Here is a 19,378-nt window from a genome sequence, read left to right on the forward strand (position 1 = left end):
CCCACCCATCTTTAAATACACACCAAAACATACCGTTTTTTCCTCATTTTCAAATGCTTCTCTTGCTTCTTCATAGCTACAGATTTCTTCTCTGCATTCATGTTCTATGTCACCTTGCTTTAATTCTTCCAAAAACGTGTTGGCTCTCGGGTATCTTTTTAACACAGAATTGGCTTTGTCCTCTGTTAAGAACACTGAATAAGAGGAGAGACAACAAAGGTCACTTCTAAAATAGATATCCAAAACCTCATGCTAAAACTGCTGAAAGAAAATGAGCTTTCGAGAAATAAAGAGCTTTTTCAAAGTCCTCCCCTTTATTTAATATGATACAAGGCCTTTCCTAGTTTTATTCACTACTGTAAGTAGCTGGGCTTACAATTTCAGTAGTTATTGCTATAATGTCATAAATGTGATGGACCTCAATACAGCATCAGTCATGTATGCTTAAACAAGACTGAAGCCGGTGCCTAAGGATTGCTCAGAAGAGACAGGCACATGCTCAGCTCAAGTGACTTCTTAAACTAAGATGACACAGAACAAACAAATCCTGCTTGTGAACATCCCAAAAGATATTTGCAACTGCCTGAGGGCATCACAGCCAGAACGCTCTTAAGTTTTGGTATAAATATTTATGAATATTACCCATAGTCATACACACCAGAACAGCTGCATTTATCAAAGTTTAAGTCTGTAAGTTTTCTTAAGCAACTTTGAAGCAGACTTGCTCCCTTCACTCCAGAAATGTCAGCCCTGAAATAGTGACCTTTTTGGGGGTGTGGAGAGAAGTAGCATCTTTATTTTCTTGAATCATACACAAAACCTCACCTTATTTGATGAATCAAATAAAACAACCCCAAAAGGCAACCAACATTCTGACACAGGTATTCTTTATTTGCTTTCCTTGGTTTTCTGTTCAAAGAAGAGAGCTGGAAGCAAGCTCTTTTGTTCTGATGTTCCAGCTTTCCCTCAAACTCCCTGACCAAATGATTTTTCCAGTCACATGCAGCAACTGGAACACTCCAAAATCGAGCAGACTGAATTGCCCAGGAGGTACATCCACAGTGAATGATGCAGAAATTCTCCATGTATTTCAGGTCAGAAGGCAAGAACATCATGCCAGTGCAACACTGTTCTTGGGCTCTCGCTGCCCGCAAGAGGGGCTAATTATTCAATGTGCTGCCACACTAATACATCCATACCACTTTCATGACCTATGCAATCATTTCTGCATTGGTTCATCTACACCTAGTCTGGGACTGCCAACATGCTACGAAAACAAACTCTCACTGTCTGCTGAAGGACAGAGACTGACTGGTTTAAGCAATGATTTATCTATAATTTTATATTAATCAGTTTGCTGTGTTTTTTTTTTTTCTTAATCATCTGATTTTGACCTTTAAAAAAGGATGGCAGCAAGTCTACAAAGATGGTCACTATACTTTTGCTTTCTCCTAAGATAGATGGGGTGGCATTTTTCAGCAATGAGGCTACTACCATAATTAGGCTGATCTACTTTAATTTCATTTTGTTTAGTCTCTGTGGTATACTTTGTTATAAATCGTTAGACAGTCATCTTCCTTTTGCAAAAAATTAAATGAAGATTTGAAGATTAAACTTGAAAACACTGGTCAATTCTATACTTTCACAGTTGAATACATGTGGTACGTACATGCACCACACAAACTATTCATGACGTTGCCAGAGGTTCAGTGCATAAGCTCTACAACTGCACCTACTGTAATTTTGGTTTTCTACAGCATCACAGGTGAGCACACGGGCATCTCCTGTTGTATAAGTTCACTGACTAAATAACATAGAAACTGATATTCAAAAATCTCTTCAAAAAGGAAAGAAAAAAAGGATGGCTTCTTTCCATTTCCCACACAATTCTCCCGACTCCCCTCTAGGCCTGATGAACTTGGTTTCTTTCAACATGCCTCAGTGATCGCCTAAGTGCGATGAGATGAAGGACTTGTCCACATCAGGAAACCAGCATGCAGCCATGCATGGAAATGGACTGCCAGTGCTCTACCTACTTCTCACCAACTCCTCCTGTGGGCATTCCTTGAAGTGGAACAAGCTACAGCCCAGACTCTCTTAAAAGTGTCCATATGTGGAGTCACTGAAGAGTAGATAATGCATAAATCAAGTTTACCTTCCTTCAGCAGATAAAACCTAGGGAATTTCATTTCACAGCTGGAATCTGTCCCTGAAAACAGCAATATGACAAACTACGACAGCTTTGTACTGGATGCAGAGGGAAAAAAAGAGGAAAGCACAGGTAGCTGAAAATACCCTGATTTAAAGCTTCTGGCTCTCAGAAACAATATATAAATCTTTGTTTCTGCATTCACTTTCCAATTTACCAAAGAAGCAAACCAAGAATAAAGGTTTAAAATCTGGTATGTTACAAAATATTGTGTTTGATACACATTGGAATGAGTTTCTAGGTAATAGTTTAGTTTTCCAAAAAGAGCTAAGCTTATATTTCTGCTTCAAAATGCATTGAAGAAGAACAGCAAAGCATTAAAATAATTCAATCTTCAAAAATGGCCAGCATATGACTATCTAAAAAAACCCAACTTGTTTATTTAGCAATTCATATTCAGAAAGTGTCTCTCTTCTCTCACAATACACTATAGAAAATGCATATATCATGGAGACGAAAAAGCCCACTGAGGAAAATAAACCACACCCCATATTAATTCTGAATGTATCTCATAAATAATGATCTATGATTAGGCCAGACCAGGAATGCCTTTTGGCCATGCAAGGCTGGAAAAAATGAACTATATTGTTTGTTTTGATTTGAAATTTTTAAAGCTCTGCATACTCCTAGTGACTTTAAATGCTGTTGGGAAGTCAATAGAAATGTAGCAAGGAAACATAAAAACATACACTGATCAAAGCAATCTTGATGGAGATACTGATTGAAACACAGTGATTTAATGAGAACCAGTCATTGCCTGATGAATCCTATAAAAAGAGATAATGGAACCATATTGCAGAAACCACTTTGACTTCTTAGTATTCCAGGACCATCATCATGTAGACATTCAGTTATAATTGCATAGGAGGGTGTAAAAAAAATGCTTTGGGTTGGATGCCCACCTAGCCAAGCTACAGCATGGCTGAATTCACTGCAGCTGTTACTATGGAGCTGAAGATGATCACAGAAAAATTGCATGTGGCAAGAATAAAGTAATGAAGCAAGACAAAACTTATTTTTTCACTTTGTTAAGGAGATAAACTAGCAAACATAAGATAAAGGAAAAATCAAAATTATGATTTTGGCATTATGTAAGATAGACACAGAAACAAAAAAATCTAAAGTCTCTTCCTCTCCCTCAATTTTTGTAGAATATAGATGAAGATATACAACTCCCAAATGTAATGCATTGGAACACATTTATTTCTTCAAACGTGTCTGTGCTCTGTGTGTAACTGTAACACTTGGCTTTTAGCAAGTTTTTGTGCATCAGAAAGCTACAAAAAAAACATTCCAAAGTCTTAGTTTGACTTACTATTATTGAAGAGAGTAATACAGTCAGATCAATCTATTATACATTCTCAGGAAAACCTGTGTGCTATCATAACAGTGAATAGATACTCTAGCAATGTGAAATTAAATCAGAATCAGAAAGAGACAAGCAAGGACATGAGAGGATAAATACGTCTCAGCCTGCCAGCTGAAGCTGTCACAGACAAAGAAAATAGGCTTCAGGTCTTTAGTGATACAAGGCACAGGGAGCAGCAGCGTGGGAAAAGTATTCTGGGACACAGAAGTGTTGCTGTAGCAAACCCAGGGCATTACTATTACTATACTACAACTATTACTGAGGCTTCCTTTTTCTGACTCTTTACCAACACCCAAGCAGATTAAAACCACCACCAAATACTAGAAAGAAACATTTCATTTTAAATTTGATGCTGCAGCTACTGATAAATTTGAATATTTCTGTAGGTGACCTTAATAAAATTACTTGGTTTGCACAGGGCAGGAGGGAGGAGAATGTTTCGAGCATTTACATATAAAGCTTAAGAAGTCACTTCTGCTCTGAGATTTTGGAGTTACTGGGACAAGCTTAGGAACAGTTAAACTAAAGTCCGCAAAGCTGGAAATTCAGCTCTGTGGTCTTCATTCTGCAGCAAGCTTTCAAAAATCCACAAATGAGTTTGTGATGATTATTGCGGTCTGCATACAATATCTCTGTCAGAACAGTAGTATGGTTCCAGTTCCGTTTAGTGTGGGCAAAGATCTGCATCATATGTAAGAACAAAATCAGTTCAATAGCAGAGGACATTGTTTATGTGAACTGACTGGGATTTTGAGCAGAGGACAGTTTTGGGGTGTGTTAATGCCCACTTCATAGGGAATAGTACAGAATGCACACTCATTGCTAAGTTAACAAACTTACCACTATCCATGATGACTACTGTCAAGGCAGGGAACTTGCAAATATCAAGTCTGTAAAGAAAAGAAGAAACACCCTGTTGAGTTTGTGAATTATGTTGAACTTGGAAAACTTTCTCTTGATTCCCAAATATTGTTACAAATATATCAGTGTTGGAAACCCCGCGGTTAAGATTAATCCCTCTTTTGAGCTGAACCACGACGGCATGCAGACTAATTTCAGTAGTACAGGAATACCATCAAAAAAAAAGGAGACAACTGTGAAATGGTGAATGCTTCAACCTTTTTCAAAGCTTTTCACGTTTAGAATACACAAAAATAGTAATATGAAATAGAAGGTGTGTATCATTTTAAATGAATCTGCAACCTCTGTTTTACCTAATTGAACTTGAAAGGTATTACATTCTCCACTGTAATTACTTATGTCTTATCTAAGACTTAAATTCACTCTGCAGAGATCATCAAGTCAACTCATTATGTTTAGTCCACGGATCAGATTTTTTGAAATCAGAATGAACACAGGCAAATTCATTCCGAGTTTGCTACTGATTAAAACAGGATGCCTGCATAAAGTTCAAGGGCAGAACAAGACCTGCGATTTGGCAAAGAAACTTGCAACAAATGTGAAGATCCCAACCTGCCCTACAAGAACTTACACGTACTTTATACCTCATCTTGGAAGGAGAACAGACAAGAGATGCTCTCAGTCAAGAAAGTGCCTGAAGCTCATTGCACCCACCAGGCAAACAACCAACAAGAACTGCATCAGAAGGCAGCAACAGTCGTTTCAGTTTCTTGGAGTCTTTGTTAATATGGGAAAAGTTAAGAAAATAAAAGTTTTCAGCAAAATTTAAGCAAGGTGCAGCTACCTAACCAAGTTGGTAGAACACCACAAGGTTAAAGTTTTGTTTGTTTTTTTTTTTTTACTAATAAACTACCTACTCCTAAAGGTTAGCATTAGTTCTACTTCAGAGGCCAGGTTACACATCAACATATCATACCATACTAATGTCCTCACTCTCCATAAAATGAAAACCCCATAAGCAAACACCTCTGTAAAAAAGCAACAACTATGCACAAAGGTTGGCCATAGCTGCTGTAATAAACAAAGAGGGAAAGTTAAGACTTCCAGCATGGCCTGTCCAACACTGTAATTCGTCATGCAAGAGCAGACTGTAGTATTTGTAAGGACTGCTACTGCTGAAGTGAATGGAGCTCTATAAAGACATCCCAGTCTGCTAAATAAAACTGTAAGATTGGGACAACAAGACATGTGAGATAGAGGAGTAAACTGATTTTAAAGCGAGTTCATCAAATCTCTGTAAAGGCAATACATGTGAATAAACAGCAGACATGAAAGCACTCTTAAATCTCACCACCATAGCGTTTAGCTTTTCATTACTAAGTATTGTAGGGTAACAGAAGCAGAGGGCTTAAAAAAATTCTTCAGAATATATTTAACCTCTTTTAATAGCCTGATTTTTTTCTTAGCAGACTACTCTATGGAAAGACAAAACCGCCTTTGCCACTTGCTTCTTGAAAAAAATTAAATTGTTCTGGGTAGTCACATTGTTACAACCCAAGTATCTGTGCTGAAAAAACTGCCACATTTTTAATAATAAACAGGTCACAAAAAAATTTGGCTACTAGTGTAACTCTTCTCTTCAACTGTTACATCATGAGTTTCTTTTGCCATTTATTACCCTCCAGTTTCAGGTGTCTGCTTTTGCAACAGCCCCTCAAGTAAGGTTCACAGGAATGGAAGAGCAAGGCCCATGAGTGCTCACTCGCTCTGTTGAGCTGCCGTAATACAGTGCATGAAATGCACCTTGCCAGGCTCTTGTCCTCTCTAATGGGGACGTTTTCCTGCATTAAATTTCAGTTAGTCTTTAATATTGCACCCTTTTAACAAATAACTTGGGTGTGGATTTTGACAACATTAAAAAAAACCCAGAGGAAAACACACGCATCCACATCCATGCTCACTGAGTCACAACCAGACGGCTCTGCCTACTGAGAACTGTGGTGGAACCAAGGTGCCTCTCCCCTGCTACGGGACATTTTCCACCAGGAGCAGAGTGCCACTGCCTGGGCATGCAGTGCTGCCTTGGCACCTGGCAGCAGGTGCTTGGTACGTCATGATCTTTGGGAATGAACATCAGAATACTGACATACACAAATTGGGAAATTAGGGAAAACATGTGGAGGAAGAGGAGAAGAAAAAAAGAACACAAAAGAAAAAACACCTTTTATTTTCTTCAGTGGAAATTGATGCAAGTATATTACAAGCTAGTGATAAAGATTTGCTGAATTAGCAGCAAAACACAAATTAGGTTTCTTTTCACCCTTCCTTCATTACAAAAGGAACCAGTGTGCCCCTCTCCTAGTTACCCCTAGGAAATATCAAATACAGCTTTCCAGCGATTGTGGTACAGAAACTTCCTTTCAACAATCTACATTAGATTCTTACAGCAATTACAAGTACTTAGAGCTCCCTGGAACAAATTATGTCCATTTTCCTAAAAATGTGTGTCTTTTTCATGCTCCCCTGCCTTCCCTCTCCATATCTCCCCAAACTCCTTCATTTCCCAGCTCCCACAAAACATGGCTAGTTTCCTGCTATGACACCCAAACACCCACTGGGCAAGAGGCTGACTGAGGGCACGGGCAATAGTTGCCCTGCCACTACACGGACATTACACTCACAGAACGGACTCTCCCACTGCAGAGGAACCACTTGGTTCCCCTGAAAGGAAGGAGCCTAATTATATTTTAGTCCTCTACTCTCTGACAGTCTTGGTTCAAATGGACTAAATCTTCCAAACAACCTTTGAACTAAGGGATCGAACACAGACAACTACATAAACCTTCTTTACCTTCATAAACCAGCTAATAAAACTGAAGAGGGCTCGCAGCACTACAGGAACATCTTGACGTGCTACTGACTCATTTATTCCTCTACCCATCTCTTTATTTAGTTTCCTGCTTTTAAGTCTTCATGAACCTTACTGAAGGCTAGGATGGTTCTATGGTGTCAGAGAAAAGTTTTTCATATATATACACAAATGCAAGAATAAAAAAACCCGCACAGATAGTATCTTACTAGTAACACCAATGTTTATCATTTCAGGAATCCCTCTTCCAACTGTCTTCTACATATTATCCCCTCCACACCCTCCAACATGTTATACATCACCTTAGGTTCGTTAGTGGAAAAAGCGACAACAGGGTGGACAGCATGGATAGCACTATAGCCAAGCTGAGTGTCAAATTCTGAGTTCAATAGCAAGCTGACATACCTGACCCACAAGTGATCTTTTCTGCCTTCCTGCTTGGCTGTCAGTATAATGCTAAAAAACAAAACAATACAAAACTAAAACAATCAACCATCCACTTCTAGTAGATAATATAATGACTCAATGGGAAATACAATGAGTTCTAAAGCATATGAGACAGCAAAGGAGACACAAGGCCCATGCTATTTACCAGCAGTACTGTGCTCACCACCAAAGGGCTGTGGTACCTTACAGAAGAGAAACATTTTGCATGAAAGTTGAAGAAACTAATATTGAAGTAACAAATCAAGCTGTATGTTTCTTTTCACAACTAACCTAAATATGTTTTCCTCAGTCCAGAAAGTGCACAATCTTGTATACACTATGTATAAGCACAAAGCATAGAATATTTTTGTACATATTTCCCAAGCTGGTAACCATATTCTAGCAGTGCAGTGTATCCCTTAAATTGGGAGGCTAACTAATTTTGGCATTAAAAGTTATTGGCTCAAGACAATATTTCTGCAAGGTTTTGTCGCATTTGTTAAGATACCCCTATTCTGTTAGCGGGTACATCTCTTCTGGCTACATTTTCTGACTACAAGTTTAATGGAAACTTGTGTGCAGCACGTGCCATGAAAGGACAGAGGATCTGATGGAAGGCTCACAAGTCCAAACTGCCTTCACTATTCTCACTCCCTGACTGTCATGTATTCTAAGAAGACACAACATCGAGAACAAAGCACGTCCTTAGGGAAGGGATCGCAAACAGAAGGGAAAATAAGGATAATGTAGAGCAGCAGCAGTATTTTCCCCTCACTCCGTTTCTCACTTGCTGCGTTAGCAGGGACTTCGAACACGGCAAGGCCAGCACTCAACGCATTACAGTACCCAGGTAGGGAAGAGAGAAGTGGCTTTTTTCATTCGGCAACACAACTCTAACAGGGGATACAGCTGTTAATTTTAGTTTTGTGATCTGTACAATTAATGGAGTACTGGGATGCAATTTACAACTAGATGCCACATAGAGCCATAAAATTTTTAAAAATTTTAAATATTTAGGTTCTTCTGGAGCTTTTTATATAAACAGGTACATTCAAGAGATACTGCTAGCTAAAACATCAGTGGATGCTCAGTCTAAAAATAAACATCCCTTTTCTAGTCCGCAGCCCCAAACCAGGTACAATGCAACAACTGAAACACTCCTGTGGGAGGTTTATTTAGAAGAAAAATGAAAACATTAAATAATTACACAGTAAGACAGATGATAATTATCTGACTTCCATTTATTCAATATGTGTTATGTGCCTACTTAAAAATCCCAGTCCCACCACATTTGGCTTTTACATCTTTGGAAAAAAATATTACAGAAGACTTACAGGTATCACAATTTTACTTCTAACAATCTGTTTCAAAAGGACTTTTTCCCCAGGAAAAGTGCACATGAGGATTTACAGGGATTCAAACACTGGAGAAATATATTGATTTTTCTCTGAGCAGGAAGTCCACAGTTTAAGGATATGGGAGAAGCCTGCATTTATTAAGTTTGGTTTGTTTGCAACAGCAAGGTTAGCCAGGGGATTTGGGTGGGAATAAAGAGGGATGGAAAACCTTGGAAACTGCTCTATCAGATAAGGATACAAAAGCCTTGCCCCACCTGAGACTACATGGGACAAAGATAAGAGCGAAATAGAGAACTGAAAAAAAACCCCAAAACAAAACAACAACAACAAAAAACCCCCCAACCCTCTGCTTTGTAGATGCTATCCAAACACACCATTTAAAACATTATCATTAATTTTGATTGCACAGGGACCCAAAACCACAGATCAGCTCACTAAGAGAAACCTGTACTTAGCAGACTGCCATTATGTCTTAAAACCAGTAAAATACATCATCACTCGCAGAACTAGCATGCTGAGTACAACTTGAACATCGCCCTCTTAGCAGAGAGAAGGTGGTTCCTCATGACTGCAGTTGGACAGGACTTCAGCTGGCTGAGACTGAACTCTAAGCTTCTGCCTCAACTTCATTACCCCTTCTTTAAGTTACTTAGTGTTTTTTGCTGTTTTAAAGCTGTGACAGTATTCTGGCTGGTTATTCTCTGGTTACTTCCAGGCTCCTCCAGTTCAAAGGGGGAGTTGCTATAAGCTAAGACACCTCTTCCTTCCCCTCCCCTTCAAAACCAGATAAGAACAATCTCCCGATAAAGACATTTTGGCGAGTAGGACATCTGGGAGGAGAAGGTACAACACTCCCTTCGGCAAGGGAGAATTTTGGTGGGTTTCATTGTTTTCAAGCGGGTGGGGACCACATGGGGCAGATCCTGGGAGGCATAATTGAACACTTAAGTAACTGTCTGTATTGAAACCAGAATTACACAAATCCTCAAGAGACCAGGCCTTTCTGAGCAGCCTACTTAGCGGCATTTCAGACACCTCAGTCTTCTCTAAGCTACTGTTAAAAGACATTGTTTTAGGTTAGATACTATCGCTATGCTTTGGGAATTCAAATTTGGAGTATTTAACTTGATAATCCATTTAAGTGTTGACATAACAATAACCAATTCCTCTCCTTTTTCAAGTGGGCATGGTGAACAATTAAATAAAGCTTTCACAGTAGGATGTGTGTTTATCCTGATTGTGTTTGGAAACAAAACTAACTATACTGTGTTACTTACCCATTCTACTTTCTGTTCCTCCCCTCCCAATACCTTTTAACTAAATCTGACACCTAGATTTCTTCTTCTGTGCAACCATAAGTTTTCCTCAAAAATCAACGACCAAGAAGAACAAAGAAAACCCATTAATGTTCTCACTGAAGTAAAGATGGGGTTTGCCAATTGCGGCAGTACCTCAGGAAGCATGGCACCTTTGGCAGCTGTAAATCATTATCCATTTTTGCCAGCAGAAAGTAGGTAGTTAGAAAGCATACACCATGCTCAGGACCAGCCACAGCCTGTACAGACCTTTGCAAGCTGGTAAGTCAAAAAAAGTTGAAGATATCGGAACAGGGAAAGAGCGCAGCTAGCACATAAGAGGCGTCAGAATATTGTGGTGATTTGGGTTAGCGACTGGGTCACAAGAATAAGCATGTTAGAGAATGGAGGAGAACTCAGATTAATAAAGGAGGAAAGGGCAAAAGGTAACAGACAGGAAAACAGCTTCGATATAGCTCTGGTGCTCACTAACCTAATTACTGTTTAAGTCTCAGCTTCCAAAATCAAACTCAAATTGTCAGCTACTTTGATATTACCTGTTCTCACTTAGGCTTGAATAGCTGGACTCTAACTGAAGCAAGTACAGTGGTCGTGAATAATAATCTCTAAGTGCTGTATATTTATCTCTATCCATGACTATACTCACATTAGCCAGGAATGCAGAGCAATAGGAGCAAATCTGAACAACAAAACAGTTGGTGCTGGGGACCCAACATTAACAAAACATGCACTTGTTGAGAATTTTACTTTGGGGCAGCTCCAATTTGGTTCCATGAGTTGAACACTGTGCAGCAATGGGACTGCAGTAGGTATGCTTTTGGAGGGTATCTTCTGGTTTACTTTCATCCAAAAGTAATTCTGTCTGAGTGCTTTGAAATGATTCTGCAACGCAAACCAAAGCACAGTCGGTGGTGACAATTGGGAGTTTTGCTTCCAAAGCACACTCCTAACCTGAATCAAAACGCTACTGCAGGTACACCCAATGTGTACTGCATGACTATGCTCAAAGTAGCAAGAAGCTGTGAGGAAGGAAGCTCTAGATAAGCAATGCCTCAGCAAAGAATCAAAGGTTGCTATGAGGCAACAGTGAATGTCTGGCAAAACTTCCTGCAGAGCTACAAAATTACTTTGACAAACAAATTGACAAAACCAGAGGTAACATGAGGCTCTCTCTCAAACAAGAAAGCAAGTGCTGGGAAGCTAGTTAGGAGGAATACCTCCCAACCAGAACCTGCTGGGGGCATCACCCAAAAGTGCCAGGCTTACCTACAGTATCATTTGGAGGAAAAACAAAAAAATCAAACAAAACACAAAACAAACAAACAAAAACCAACTCAGAAACAAAACCCTCACCACAGTGAAACAGATCTCTGAAGCAGTCTATGTGCTTGTCTCTTGTCATCAAATGCTGTGTTCTCACTGTGGAAATTAAATATTGCTAATACACAGGATATCATGGGGCCCAATCTAAGAGCTAAAAACTGAAAAAATGGGTGTGTTTCCTCAGAAACACCAGGAAAAAAAAAAAAAAAGACATATATAGCTAATCTGGAAACTGGGAGACAACCTAGCCACCCCTCATCTCCCTCAAACTCCACAAACAAAAAAGCACATTCCCTCCCCAAGAGTGGAAGTTTGCAATTACAGACTACAAAATTAACATCCAGTTTATGATCACCATTATCAATAATTTCAATAACTCCCTCTCAAAAATCTCTTACCAGCTTCTAAAATAATAAAGTAACACACAAAATCAGTACACAATAAGCCAGGGAAACTACATTATGATCCTTCTGCCTCACATTTACAGGTGGCTGAAGTTTTAAATAATGTATTGATAAATCCTTATGTTATACTAGTAAAGTGACAGCTGCTTATTGAACAGTTATAATGTTTTTTTTTTTAAATTTATAGTAAGAGAAAATAATCAATGGACCTGCTAGCTCTTTTCAACAATAAAACAACATGAACTGTATCAGAATTGCTGCAGACTGTTTCTATAGCATATTTTCACTCACAGCCTCCCAAAATTAGAAGTTTGAATGTGCACTCATTGTATTTTCCTCCCCTATTTTGTCCCCCTGTTTTCACACAAATGAAATGTTTGCATGTGTTTCGTAAATTATGAACAAGCCAACATTCATTTTGCAGTTCAGACCATCTCCTGATGCCCTACAGACAACAAACTAAGGAATATTACTCAGAAGCTCTCAACTCCAGTTGCAAATTGGATTGTATATGGATTAAAAATTACATGCTGCTTTTATAAAAAAAAAAAAAAAAGAAAAGAAAAATCTTTGTGTTTAAATAATCACCATGTAACAAACCACTCAGTTTAGAGCAGGCAGTCATTCAGCTGATGTAATCATAACACACAGAGCCTGTCCAGATAAGTTGGTCTCTTGGCTATATACCTGTGACCAGAGAAGATAAGATTACAGCTAACCATTATTTCTCACAACATGAGAAACAGGAGGGTACGCACTGACCTAAGCTGACATAGATGTAAATACATCAAAGGACCTGAATTTTCTCGTAGTGCCTAAGTTACGGAACTTGCTGCTATAAGATGCTGTTCAGGCAAAAATTAGAAATAGGTTTAAAAAATGGAAAGGAAATGAATAAATGAGGGAGAGATTTGATGACTACTGTCACACAATTCTCCAGGTGTATCCTCTATCCCATGTAGTTTCCGATCTACTGATAACCAGAACTTTATTGGGGAAGGCTCACTTTGTCCATGCTCTGATCTAAGACTCTTCCCATAGCATCTCCTGCCAGCTGCTGGCACAACACACAACATACAACATGTGCTGGTTTTGACTGGGATAGAGTTTATTTTCTTCATAGTAGCTAGTATGGGTCCCTGTTTTGGATTTGCGCTGAAAACAGTGCTGATAATACAGGGATGTTTTCATTACTGCTGAGCAGTGCTGACAAAGAGGCAAGGTCTTCTCTGCTTCTCACCCCACCACACCAGCGAGTGGGCTGGGGGTGCACAAGGAGCTGGGAGGGGACACAGCTGGGACAGCTGACCCCAGCTGGCCAAAGGGCCATTCCACACCATATGATGTTATGCTCAGCATATAAAGCTGGGGGAAGAAGAAGGAAGGGGGGACGTTCAGAGCGATGGCGTTTGTCTTCCCCAGTAACCGTTATGCGCGATGGAGCCCTGCTTTGCTGGAGATGGCTGAACACCTGCCTGCCGATGGGAAGTAGTGAATTAATTCCTTGTTTTGCTTCACTTGCGTATGTGGCTTTTGCTTTACGTATTAAAAACTGTCTTTATCTCAACCCATGAGTTTTCTCACTTTTACCCTTCTGATCTCTTCCCCATCCCACTGCAGGGGTAGTGAGCAAGTGGCTGTGTGGGGCTTAGTTGCCAGCTGGGGTTAAACCATGACACAATACCAGGCTGACTTTTTGGCTGATCTGGTATAGCTTAGGTTCTCCAATATGCTGAAATGGCTAACCATTTACTTTCCAACAATGCTAAAATGGCTAACCATTTAGCTTCCAACAACCTTCACTTAATTTAGCATCTTCTACAGTTTGTGGCCAGACAATTTCCCAAACATTTCAACCATTTGCTAAAGTTCAGGAGCCAGTTAACCTTCAGATTTTAGTATTACACAGTTGTGCAAAGAAAGTATGTATTATTACATACACACAAGAGACACCACATATACCTTTTATCGGTAACTACCTGGCTTTGAAAAGAGGGAAGCAGTCCAGTGCCTAGTATGCAATGAGTAACTATTTCCAGTTCCTCTCCCAAGTTGTTTAAAACTGGATTAGGACCAGGGGAGTAAATATACCAGCACATAACAGAAATTGAGTTGGTAGATGGCAAGTGGTCTCTTTAATGAATCCTACTCACTATCTACAATCTCCCTTTTTTATTTGGCTCTGGGTCTCCCATCTGCCCCCAAATCAACACATCAAAACATTCAGGATAAGCAGAAAGCAGATTATAACAGTGCTGTTTGTCTTTTAAAGGCATTTATAGGTCAGGTAGGGGAGAAAAAAAAAGAAAAAAGGAGTACTGCCTTTACTTCCAATTATACCTCTCCAGGCACGAGAGAGAAGGACCAAGCAAGAGTACCTGGGCACAGTCCATTCACAACAATATAATTTCATTGCAGGTACAGTGTTTGTCCACTCAGGAAAGGTCACAAGATCAAGGCTAAAAATGTACCATTTTTCCTACTTTGAAATTCTTATAGATACTTTCTTCCCCAACACATCTTAAAAAGCAAAACCATGACCCAAATGTCACAAATAATACCTTTATGGATTTTCCAATAACACAAACTGGCTGTACAAAATTCAGCCTCCAACTATACCAGTCTGTATCCAATATTCAAGTCTCCTCTTTTCACAGAAAAAAAGAAACCTGATGATTCTGTACCTTTGAAATAGATTATCCTCAACTCACTGAAGTTTTTCTTGAAATTGTTACAATTGTTACAAGGGTAAGGGGCAATAGCTATTTTTTAAAATCAGTTTCCCTCTAAACTACCAGTATTTTTCAAGCAGCTATTAAAAAAAAAAAGAAAACAGAAAGATTCTAGATCTCAGAATGTGCATTTTTTAGCCAGAAGAAACCTGGATAATTTCATGTTGGCATCTTTGTTTTGCATGCAATAATTTTATAAAAAACATAAGCCTACTACTTCATAAAGTTTATTTTGCTTTTCTGTGATGAGGGAAAGGTGAGGCAAATATTCTGCTCTGCAGAGAAATTGCATTTAGCACTTGTTTGGTAGGCCAATGTCTTACACCTAATTTAATTTAGAAAAATCAGCCAGAAAACAATAAAAAGTAATTTCTTTGTGAATTGCTAAACTAAGCTAGAGAAATGTGCAAACAAAGCCTTCTCTTCCAAATATTTACGCACGTCAGCATGTTTTAACACAAGTTTCCACCCTGCCTGTCTTCCCCTGAAGCAAGGCACATATGACAGCATTTCAGAGCATGTTTTAATGGGATTTTCCAGTCAACCAAAAATCAAATTGCATAGAAGTGACGGAAAAGTCATAAATACATATTTCATCTTATTGAATTATATGGCAACTAGGGAAAAGATAATGAGGCACAACTCCTTCACAGAATTTTATGAAGTTTTCTGTCACACTGGGAAACCGCATAAAAAGAACACACAGAAAGGTGTACAGCACCAGAATCCACAGACCAGTTGCAGTCATACTCCTCAGTAAAACAGAAGGGTAAACAGCCCTACAAACCAGAGGGGGGAAAAAAAACCCCGACCAACTGCTATTTCCCTCTCTCACAACACCCATGCCTATCTCCCCTCACATCAGCTTTACCTGAATTTCCAAATACGTTGAGGCGCACATTATGAATCATGACTGTCATTTTTACTGCATTACACCTTATTTTTTCTAAGTAGGATTTGAACAAACCTACACACAAAAGTGCTGCAGCTGATTTACATGTTTGGAGTATAATAAAACATGATGGTTTGGCTTCAGCCTTGAAGAGGAGTCAAGGAATTTCTCCTCCCTTCCTACCACTGCTACCCACCCTTTACTGGGGATCAGAGCCCCTGCTGTGGGCTGATGCAGTTCCATGCTCTCCACTACAGCTTCGCACCTTTCCTACTGGCCTCCCTCTCCTCCTCTACCCCTTTGCTCTCGAAGACAGCTGCAGAAAGGAAGTATGAACTTCCTAGACTGTACCTGCCACCGAAGCCAACCTATCGGGCAACTAGTTTTACGTTCCTCCTTAGTTACCTTGTAGTCTCAATAACATAGATTACGTTTGGTATAAGACTGAAATCAAGGATCAATTTTTATTTTAAATGGATACAATTCTGTAAGAATTACTAGAAGTGCAAAAATTGAAAACTTCAACAGTATTTCTTTTCAAAGGGTGTTAACACAGTTTTCCTATTTTGAGATTGTTTTCCTTCAGTAAAAGGGCTTTGCGTCTACCTGGGGTTTCCTCATGTCCTCTAGTAAAAAAAAATTTTACTCATTGGCCCCTTCCAATCAACTACTACAGAACAGTAGAAAACCTTAAAGTCATGGAAGTTTTCCTAAAGCACACCAGTATAGAGGATGGAGGCATTCTGAACATTGTAACTTGAGAAAAGACTGGAAGACAAATTAACTTCTAATTCAAATTCGTTGTTTATGAAGAAATAAATACCACAGTCAAGCTTGAAGTCACAGCTTATAACTGATCAACCACACAGCATAAATCCATAGGAAATGAAGCTGCATGAGTTCCACCAGTTACAAAACTACCAGTATGAGGGCACACTTACGAAGAGTTTTCCACACTTTCCAGCACTGTGAAAACACTAGAACAGCTCCCAAAACTAAACCAATAATTCTGCTGATGCTCTCCTACTCCTTATGAAGCAATTCAGTACAATACCCATTCTGTCTGTGAGTAGGAAGCGCAAATAAGCATATAACAAAAACAATTCAGAAGGCCTTTAGCTTCAGAAATCAGTTTTGAAAGATTTAAGGCAAGAAAAATTTTACACATATTGAAGTTCCTAACACTGACATGCCAAATTAATGTGTCAAATTTGTGTGCAGCTAACTGTATTTGAAGATATAATTTACCTTAGTTGTGTCAAAAGCATACACAGAATTAAAATAAAGTTAATTCTTGAAAATTTGATTCACAACTGAAAGATCCGCTATGGGATCTAGCGTGTCTAACATTTGTTCTTGGAAGATTTAAAGGGTGTTCCCCCGCCACCCACAAGAAGCTGCATATCTAGTCCAGCACCTAGAGAATATGAAGGAAGAGAGGAGTCTTCTAATGCAAACAAATGCATCACTGGTATTTTTAAAATCTGGTAATTCTGTTGTATTCATTTACATATGTAATACATTGCAGTCGTCATTGGAGAACCTTCCTAGGCATGCTGCCTAGGTGCATCTCCACATCTTGTATTTCAGGTGTAGATCACTTCACACACACAAAAAAATTCGTAGAACCATAGAGCAGCCCAGGTTGGAATGAACCTCCAAAGATCATCTGGTCCAACCTTTCATGGGAAAGGGAGCCTAGATAATGTTATCTAGCACGCTGGCGAATGGCATCTTGAAAATCTCCAGCGATGAGGACTTCACCATGTCCCTGGGGAGACTGTTCCAGTGAATGATTGTTCTCACTGTAAAAAATTTCTTTCTTATATTGAGATGAAAACTTTGATCAAACCTTTGCCAAGAGTTCCTAAAGAATGGCCATAGTGAAAGAGCTTTGCTACTTCTATTTTTGAGACAACTGCAGATCTGATGAGCTTGTAGTTAGGCACTTCTTTACCGCTCATTGTAAGTGGCCTTTCATTAAAAGATGAGTTTGTTCAGCTTTTTTTTTTTTTTTTCTCACTTTCTGAGTTTGACCCCAAGATCTGTTCACCAGGTTCTTGTCCTTGTATCTTCCTTGTATCTTCCCCCTTGAGCAGTTTGCTGCTGTTCTTCAAAGATATCAACAGAGAAAGATACTGATACACTGCTGCATCACTGATAGTTTTGGAGTCAGCACTTAAACCCAGGTAAAGCTGCCCTCTGAGCAGGTAGTCCCCCCACACAGACACATAGTCCCACTCCCTCCCTCGAGTCAATACAAGGTCTGGCTGGTAGCCCCCAAGGCCAGAGGTAGCCCTGTGGAAAGCCTTTTGCGTGCGTGCATGTCAGTATGCTTGTTTTCGTTTGACTGGTTTAATTTTAAGACAAATCAGCTCCCTGGTTCAGTTGACTGCACAGCACTAAGAGTGCTAGTGCCAGCACAAGGGAAACCGTCAAAATGCAAAACCTAGCAAGGATGGAGGGGAAAAGCAAGAACTCTTGTTTTCAGGCAGCAAGACATGCTTAGATCAGTTAAGCTGCTTACAAAGCCATGCACTCAGTTCTCCAGACTAAGCCATGCCTTTATTCTGCTGCTGCCCACAGCTCTGACAACCAACAGTAGCAAACAGAAAATAGTACAGTGAGTCCGTTTCATTTCTGATACTCAGAACTGCTCAGCAGTACCGAAATAAAATGTCAAGGACTGTGCTAATTTCAGCTGCCACAGGGGAAATCTATAGGAAGACAGGCAAGAGAGTTAGCTAATAATTCTGCTGTTGAGACCTCTTTCAACCTTTCCCCATAGCCATGAGAATGAAGACTACGGACAGAAAGATGAACAGAAAGCTGCTTCTCCTCCCAGTTTTATTTAGCAGATAGTTTGAAGAGTAATACTCTGCAAATAAAAGCTGAAGAATACACACAAGGTCAGTAAATAGCACACTGATAAACCTGGAGGTACAGGCAGGTGCAAAAGTTCACGTCTGATGAAGCCACTGTTTCTGAATTTTCCTGGTAGCATTCCCATGAACTGCCTCACACCAGTGAGCTAACAAATCCACAATCTTTGAGCCAAAAAGTAATAATTCTTCAAGACCGAGTAGTAAACATTTAGAAATACAGCTAATTATAACAAATATTACACAATTTAGACAGTTATATTAGACAGTTAATTTAGTGATAAGGATTTAATGGGGAATTGCTGTAAAGTGAATCTTGAAACTGGTCCATGACATTCATCCTTACACTTACAGGAAAACAAAGAGCTCAGCAAAACAGGAACATCCAGAATTACAACAAGAGGGTATAAGTCTTGGTGTAAACAAAAAAAATCTCACCTACCCTAGAATTCTGGCAAACATAGTAGTTCTGCAGTTTCAGGCAACAAAATGAACTACTTCACCAGGATTAAGAAGCTTCCTCCTCCATTACTACCTTTCACACAGTCTCTCTCCGGATTTTAGTATCACTTAATCTGACCACTGTTGGAGTAATCATATCGGTGCAGACTGACCACTAGGTTGAAAAACTGAAAGTATGTTGAGTGGGCGATCTTAAAACATGAGATGCCAACTTTCAAAAGTCATTTCAGAAGCAACGTGAGAAGGTTGATTCAAATGCTTTAAAAGAAACACTC

General features: G+C 39.4%; 1 protein-coding gene across 2 annotated transcripts in view; it reads right to left on the reverse strand.

Annotated features, from left to right (window-relative positions):
• The window catches only part of PRRG1 (proline rich and Gla domain 1), a 35,480-nt gene that overhangs the window by 11,762 nt on the left and 4,340 nt on the right, over nucleotides 1-19,378 (reverse strand). The window contains exons 2-4 of one of the 2 annotated variants that reach the window (XM_087758982.1): nucleotides 7,714-7,764; nucleotides 4,419-4,468; nucleotides 34-194 (exon numbers count right to left, since the gene is read on the reverse strand). In XM_087758982.1, coding sequence (XP_087615108.1) covers nucleotides 34-194; nucleotides 4,419-4,428 — 171 coding nt within the window. In that variant the 5' untranslated portion in view covers nucleotides 4,429-4,468; nucleotides 7,714-7,764. The remainder of the gene's footprint in view (nucleotides 1-33; nucleotides 195-4,418; nucleotides 4,469-7,713; nucleotides 7,765-19,378) is intronic. The other variant, XM_087758983.1, reaches the window with a different exon arrangement.

The sequence above is a fragment of the Nipponia nippon genome, unplaced genomic scaffold (assembly GCF_047370975.1).
Source record: "Nipponia nippon isolate SJK-2023a ecotype South Korea unplaced genomic scaffold, ASM4737097v1 scaffold_2, whole genome shotgun sequence".
Classification (NCBI taxonomy): domain Eukaryota; kingdom Metazoa; phylum Chordata; class Aves; order Pelecaniformes; family Threskiornithidae; genus Nipponia; species Nipponia nippon.